The sequence below is a fragment of the Protobothrops mucrosquamatus genome, unplaced genomic scaffold (genome assembly GCF_001527695.2).
Source record: "Protobothrops mucrosquamatus isolate PMUCROS unplaced genomic scaffold, P.Mucros_1.0 scaffold9658, whole genome shotgun sequence".
Taxonomy (NCBI): Eukaryota; Metazoa; Chordata; class Lepidosauria; order Squamata; family Viperidae; genus Protobothrops; species Protobothrops mucrosquamatus.
In genome coordinates this window covers 1929-10098 of record NW_015395446.1, presented here as the reverse complement: position 1 = coordinate 10098, position 8170 = coordinate 1929, and the positions used below count along the sequence as shown (strand labels likewise).

The 8170-nt window shown below is 33.5% G+C and overlaps 1 protein-coding gene across 1 annotated transcript; it reads right to left on the bottom strand.

Annotated features, from left to right (window-relative positions):
- Positions 1-5: 5 nt before the first annotated feature.
- Positions 6-7955, bottom strand: LOC107301031 (protein CIP2A homolog; the record flags this gene model as incomplete). Its single annotated transcript, XM_015830300.1, has 9 exons — positions 7820-7955; positions 6663-6762; positions 6270-6388; positions 5917-6112; positions 5335-5409; positions 5146-5256; positions 4631-4827; positions 572-685; positions 6-27 (listed from the first exon to the last, which is right to left on the bottom strand). Coding segments are annotated over exons 1-9 (1059 nt in total), but the record flags the coding sequence as incomplete, so codon positions are not given.
- Between the last annotated feature and the right edge of the window lie 215 nt (positions 7956-8170).

The window sequence follows — 8170 nt, the reverse complement described above, 5'->3', positions numbered from 1 at the left end:
TCTGTTTCAAGAAGCTGAGCAACAGTTCTGAAATTGTAGGCATAAATATTAGATTTCACATTTTAAAATACATATGAAAAATAATACTGTATGCCTCTAAGTATCGTACTGTAGTATGTATACCAATTACAGCCTTACTTTTTATCAAAGTTTATTTTCATAATATAGACCTTCAACAGCGAGATGCACCCAGACCCAAGTGAAACTTTTCATGACATTTAATAATGTTGAAAACAGGAATTAAGAAGAAAAATGAATCAGATAAAAAGTTGAAGTTGTGTGGGTGACAAGTGAGAAAAAAAGTAAATAGTACAATTGGAATAGGCATAAGATCTCAAAGTCGTACAACAATATAAATGTGGGAATCTTAGCAACAGGAAATAAATTTTAAAAAAATTTTTTTATTTAAAAATAATTTTAATTTTACTAAAAATCATTTGTCCCCAATTAGTGAATAATCTTTATCGTGGCTGTTTGACCAAAAAAATCTATACAACTTTTGTTACGATTCAACCAGACTGTTTAATTTAAATGAAGTTTTCTTTAAACTTTACAAAACAACTTAACTTACTTTTCATTCTGTTGCTTCAGCGATTCATTCAGTCTTTTAAGGGTCTCAAGTTGTTTATTCAGTGAATTACACATTCCTTGCAGATTGTTATATTGCTTTTCAATAGTTTCGTGCCTAAAATGTTCAAATTAGTACTATTAAAAGGAATGAATGCTATGCTGTTTTCATAATGTAATATTTGATAACATATATTAGAATGTGGGGTCCTTGGTGCTCTCTGAGTTTGGTGGTTTTCTTGCAAATGTTTCATTACCAACTAGATAATATCATCAGTGCAATGAAACCTTTAGCACTTTAAATTCAACTTTCAGCACTGAAACATATTCCATGAGGAATTCTGATAAGAATACACATTTTTAAAAAAATATTTCTCACCAATTAATTATTTTCACCAATTAATCAACAAATTATTAATTTTCTATGCAACTTTCTGTGGAATATAAGTATGATTTTTGAACAATTAGAAGCAATAAAAAATAAACTTATTTTCTAATAATAAAAGAGACAACAGAACTTGATCTATCAACAAGAAATAAGTAACATCTGCAGTTAATTTTTACTGATACTTTTATTTATAGGAATTCTGTTTTAAGATCTACAAATATTCACCAAGATACTTCCAACTTCCAAACAATGTTGTGAACTCTTAAGATGTTCTTTACATTGCTTCAATCAGGCATTTTCTCTCTTAGAGTTTTGTTCGTTCTTTGGGTTTTTTTATTTTGGGGCAGAGGTTTTTGCAAACCTTGCAGTTTCTGTTGCTTCTATTTCTATCACTTTGCCTTACCTATTAGAGGATATGATAAAAAAGTTCCCATAGCTAAGCAACAGTAGAAAAAATAACTGATAAGATTAAATACTAAGACCTAATTTTGCAGTTTGCTAGCCAAACTTGATTGTACTTTTCATAAATAAGTAATCTGATCTTATGAGATAACTTTCTTTCTCATACCTATGTACAGTAGTGGCCAAAATTGTGGAAACCTTTCGGGAAAAGTGTACATTTGAGGTTTGATGACTAATAACATCACTCGTTCTGGAGTAGTACCATAAAATTATATATCAATGGAAAGTTAATTTAATCAAGAATGTAATGCAACAAAATTTGTTCAATTATCTGTATTGTATGAAAAGTTATAGCCAAATAACCAGAAAAAGGAAGCACAACTTGCTTAGGTTGATATCAGGTAGTTTTCCTTCATCTGATTGTAGCCAATGAGCATGAGTGTTTAGAGAGCCAATCAGGTGTTCTCTTGTTTTGGCAATGAGCCAATCAGATCACAGTAGGATTCAGTTATTGATGTCACGTATTGAAGCTGAGAAGACGACATTTGTCAGTGTGTTATGTGATCGCTATCAAGTTGGTTGGGTTTTTTTGTGTTCTTTCATTTAATGAGCTTGTAAAACGTAATAAAATTAAAGTAATGGTGCAAAGAGTTGACTGGTCGCCCAGAAAGCGAAGGTTACAATTATAAAGAAATTAGAAGAAAAATTGGTGGAAACTTAACCAAAGGTGGCATTTCTAAGTTTTTGAAGAGGTATAAGGAGACCTAGTCACTACAAAACCACACTCGTAAAGGCAGGAAAAGGTGCACAACAGCAAGTGATGACAGAAGAATTAAGAGACTGTGCCTACATGACAGAAGAAAATCATCTGGGCGTATACAAGATGAAATGGCACAATGCAATATGAAGTTGAGTGCAAGGACTGTTCGGCGCAACTACAGGAATTTGGCCTAAAATCTAGAATTCCACGAAAAAAGCCAGTTTTATCTCTCAAACAAAGGTTGAAAAGACTAAACTGGGCTAAAACCCATGTTACCTGGACAGAGGAACAATGGGGCAGTGTTATTTGGAGTGATGAGACCAAGATCTCCCTGTTTGGTAGTGATGGCATAAAATATGTAAGGAAAAGAATCGGAGAAGATTTGCATCCTGATTGCATTACATGTACCGTGAAACACCCAGTCAGTGTTATGATCTGGGGTTATATGACATCAAGCGGTGTGGGCAGAATTTGTGTGATTAAAGGGAATATAAATCACCAAAAATACATTAATGAAATACTTGAGCCCAAACTGAAACCTTCCACACATTATCTTTTCTAAGACAATGAAGCATTTATATTTCAACAGGATTCAGCTCCATGTCATGTTGCTGCTGTGTGCAAAAAGTGGTTTCAAGATAATCATATTCCACTGCTGGAATGGCCTGGGAATAGCCCGGACCTTAACCCAATTGAAAATGTATGGAGCCGAATAAAAAAACGTGTTAGTCAGAAGCGACCCAGCAATAAAACCGAGTTATCATTCAATCTTGGTTTCACATTATAACAGCTGCAGAACTAAAGGACTTGGTTCACTCCATGGGAAGACGTTGTAAGGCTGTAATTCATGCTAAAGGTTACCAACTAAGTATTAACTGACATGGTGGTAATTTTTGTATATCTCATTTTTTTCTATGGTGATAATTTTTGTATATCTCATTTTTTCTACATGTTTCACTTTTCCTCTTTATAACTGCTATTTAATAGCAAATCCTTCATAAAAGTTATTGCATTACATTCTTGATTAAATTATCTTTGCAATGATATATACGGTAATTTTATGGTACTACTCAAAACAAGTGGTGTTATTAGCCATTAAACCTCAGATGTATACTTTTCCCAAAAGGTTTCCACAATTTTGGCCACTACTGTAGAATAAGATTAACAAAGGGTTCAATTTAACTGTTGTCTATGGAGATTCTCAGTCATCCAGATCATGGTTGTCCCAAAGATGCTTTTTCTAGAGACAATTAGACTTTCTTGTGTGTGTTTTTTTTTTTAAGACATTTCGCTTCTCATCCAAGCTTTTTCAGCTCTGAAAGATCCTCAGGAGGATCTTCAGCCAACACAACATATGTGCACACTTTAAACCCAAGAATACACTAAGCAGAAGCTTGTCCACCCCAAGGATAAAACACCCAGACACAAATTAAGCAACATGGTATATGCAGTACAATGCAGTGAGACATGTGCAGATCTGTTACATTGGGGAAATCACTTCATAAACACAATGTAGGAGAAAAAACACATCAAGACAAAATTCAGCAGTCCATCTACATTTAAAAGACAAAGGCCACTTTTTTGAGGACAGGAAAGTCCACATTTTGGACAGAGAGGATCGCTGGTTTGAAAAAGGGGTCAAAGAGGCCATCTATGTCAAAATCGAACAGCCCTCTCTCAAGAGGAGGAGGGATACAACATCATCTATCTCCAATCTCCAGTCCTTTCAGCAGTTCCAAGAAGGCTCCATACACATTTGCACCACTCAAGGGACCTTGAAAACACAGATAAACTTCCAAGTGGCCTCAACGACTCTCTAAAAGAATGAAAATGACCAGCTGTCTGCAAGGAATATAAATCCTTCCATTCCCCACCGCCTCTAGGAAAAGCACCTTTGGGACAATTTAGCTGTTGGCTTCTGAAAACTTCCAATTTGTCCAAGTTTTGTATTAATGCCTTATTTAAAAGCTCAGCATTTACATTTAAAATATTTGAGAAATGTATATGTCTTTACTATCTAAATTTTGCAATATCTGATAAATTTCAACCAACGCTATTTGAAGAGTAAATTTCTTTTCTGCGCAACTTTTTTCAGCCTATGCAGTAAAAAGAAGGATATTACCCAACTTTATTCAGCTAACATCCATCGCTCTGAAGAATTGTTGGCACTTACAGGTAGTACTAGACATATTAGGGCAATTGGAATCAGGATTGCCATCACTAAGAAGATGTGATCATAAAGTGCAAACTACTTTGCATAGAAATGACAATAAAAGTAATCCTGGCTGCCATCATTAAATGAATATCAAAGTCGTTAGATGAGGCAACTTCATGCCAACTTTCCTTTAATTATAGAGCTACAAATTCTATTTGTCAATAACAATAAAATCTCCGTATTCATCTTTTTTGATGATATAAACAATTATATATAAACAATTATATAATCTGAGTGCTAACTTTTTCTTTTTTCTTTTGCTTTCCATGGAGAAATGCTTAGCAGGATTGTATCTTACTTTTGAAGCAGCTCAATGGAAGATCTTTTCAGTATCTCATATTCTTCTGCTATTGTTTGCAGTTTCCGATTATGCTGAAATAATTGTTCAATATCATTTTGTGCCCGTTCAGATTCTGTCTGCTGTGCTTTCAATAGAGATTCCAGATCTTCATTTTTCCTTTCTGTATCCTTCAGTATTGAGGCAAGCGTCCTAGCCTTTTGGAATTTTGCAAAATGACAGTTCCATTGTGTGAATGAAATGTTAGGACACTAGACCAATGAACCATACTAATACTAAAGCAACACTTAAGGCTTTTAAATTTTAAGACAGCAAACTAGCCTTTAAAGCATAATTTGGAGATATACAAATATCTACGATCATAAAAGGACAATGTTTTTATTCCAAGTAAGTGAAACCCTAATCTAAAGTTTATTTTCAAATACAAAACAAGGCAGATTATATGAGCAATTTTGTACTGACAGATGTACATACATAATAAATGAATCCTTATATGATAATTCTGCTTTACCCACCTCAGATTCAGCTTGAGCTCTCTGGCAACGATACTGGGCAATAAGTCTATCAGCTTGAGAAAGAGCTAATGCCTTTGCTTCCAAAAGGTCCTGCAACCTTGTTTCCTTAGACTAAAAAGAAAATTATTGCAAAATGAACTGCACATTCAGAGCATGCACATGAAAAAAAAATCTGTTAGATATACTCACTGCCAATGCAGACAATTTCTGTTCATATACTTCCATTATTTCAGATACCCTGATGTCTGTGACTGATTCCTTCATCTGTTGGAAATGTTCATATTATAAGCTAAAGCAATATGTAAATCTTAATTCAAAATTGTACCTATATGGACAAATAAAAAACTTGACATGAGGAATGACTACACAAGTTCAATTGACAAAGTGACATCATACAAGCCTAGGTATTAATGATATGAATATAATTATTGAAATATTGCAAAATAAATTTTTCTGTACCCCTATCACTAAGTTTATAAAAACAGCAAATGAATATTCATTAATTTCTATATTAATGGATTCTATAGCACATCGATTATATGGCGCTGTATATAATTATATATTATCTTACAAAATATATTGATTATATGTATAGAATCATATATATTGTCTTACAAAATCAATTTACTTCATTTCTTTCATTCAAATATTTAGTGGAGTTTGTCCAAATTTCTGGGTACTGCAGATCCAAGTCCCATACTGAGCTACACTATACTGCGGTTTAATATATCAAGACAAAAATGTTTTCATGTTTGTGTTAAAAGCACTAACCTCCAAGCCAGATTGGAGTTTGTGAATCAGGTCCTGAATTTTGAAAGTTGCAGCATCACCATCATTGGGATGGCAAACATTAGAGGATTTTACTGAATTTACATAAGTCATGGATGCTTGCAGGTGACTTCTTTTAGAGACATGCTCAGATTCCTGTTGTCTGTAAGCATTATTGGCTGCAATACTCTCACCAAGCCTAATAAAAGCATTCACAAAAGGCAATATTAGTGGGAAAGTGTCTGTTTTATAGAATAAGCTCAAAATGTGAAATACTGGCAGTGTCTCAAGGTAGATTTTCAAAAATATTTTTTTATGAAAGACAGTATTTTTTAAAGAAACAATAGGAAACTTACACTATGGCAGGAAAATCTGGCAACGGGGCTGCTTCAAATAATATTCTAAGCCCTGCTTGAACTTGTGCCCTGTGGTCTGATGTTAAAGCCAAAGCCAAAGGGGTAACCAAGCGTTGGTCCTAGATACAGAGCACTTGTTAGTTAAACAAACCTTTTTTTTTCCTTTCAAAACAGCCAGCAGTGGTTTAAACAGGTTTTTGCACAAACAGTACAAGTGATAGATATTTTAGCATCACCTTCCTTTCAGCCTCTTTTCATCTGCCCAGGTGATATTTATGTTTTTAAAGGCTATGGAGGTTGGTTTGATAAGTCTAATAGTCACTGTTAGAAAATGATCAGAATGACATGCATCATTTTTAGAATGATTTAACATAAATATTTAAAATTTTGTACCTGAAGAACTTTGTAAAAACTGACTTCCATGTTAGGAACCAGCTGCTTAAGCTTACTCATCAGATCCAGTGTTTTTAAGATTAGATCAGCAGCAAGTTTGCTAAAAATGTCAAGAAAGCATTTTATAATGAATAAACATTCAAAATTAAAATAATTACTTTTACAACTCTACGAAACCTATAATCAAGGGGAATGTAAAATTAAATTAAGAGAGCAAGTAATGGCAGAAGGATATAGTTGTCAATGGTTTTCCACGTACAGGTATCAAGAGGGTTAAAAAAATAAAAAGACATGGTTTGGAGCAAAGTAAGGTAGAATTTGAAGTACCATTGTGTGTAGTGATGATGAACATGTAATAGCTAAAATGTTTAAGCTTTTGTGGAAATTTCAAACAGGAAAAACAGGCTAAAGATTAAAGTGGGCTAAACATTTTGGTTATAATATACAGATGGATCATTGGGAAAATATGTAACTGAAAGGTTTTAAATTCTGCCACTTTCAGTTGGACTCATCTTTTGGAAGTGAGGGAAAAAGCTAATCTTGAATGGAACCTTCATTTGCCTTGTTCATATATTACACCTGAACAGGGTACAGCAACATTTCTATTCCTATGCTATTCCCACATACTATTCCTATGCTGAGCAGAAAAATCAGAAGCAAGGTTAGATTTGCGTAACCTTTGATAGAGTTCCTGATTTTTCCAAGAGTTCATTCACTTTATGTTTAAATGAATATACACTCTCACTTCTATCTAGACTTTCTTTTGAATAATGAGGTGGAACTGACACACATAACTCCATGGTTCATTGTTTAGGAATTCCTCTAAACTTTGAAGTATAAAGTGTTATGCTTATAATAAGAGCCTACTATGATTCAATAGTACTCTGAAAAACTTTGTGTTTTTAACTTGATGAAAAAAGAATGGCAAAGTTAAAAAACAGTAATTGTTCAATTATTGCAACCACATACTTATACATTAAATTCCATCTAAAACAGAAGCACAGGCTATGAATTTTAGGGAGACTTTGTTAGCTATAAAGGCTTCACAAAAATATAATAGGGACTAGTCCCTGCAAAATTGCAATTTATCCTTTTGAAATACAAAGGTATGGGTTGGAAAAAAATAAAAATTGATAAAAACCCTAGCTTGTGCTTACCTCAATTCACAGTCCTTAAATTTTGTCCCAAAACTAAAATCAATTCCACTAGAAGTAAATTGGTGTTCTATTAAAGTAGTACACTTGCTAGCTGTTAAAACTTTAGTGACATGCATTTTCAGCATATCATCTGCACAAAGAGGTACATTCTGTTAAGGACTTTAAATGAATACTGTGTATTCCTCACATTCTGACTGCTTTGTTTAACAACCTTTGAAAGTTATGATGGTTGGAGAAAAAGAAAGCAGGAATTAACATCAGACAAACAATCCAAAGACAATACCCTAATCAAGAAACTACCAAGGAGGAAAATTACATTTCTACCAATACTGGAAGCTTTTATATTAACAG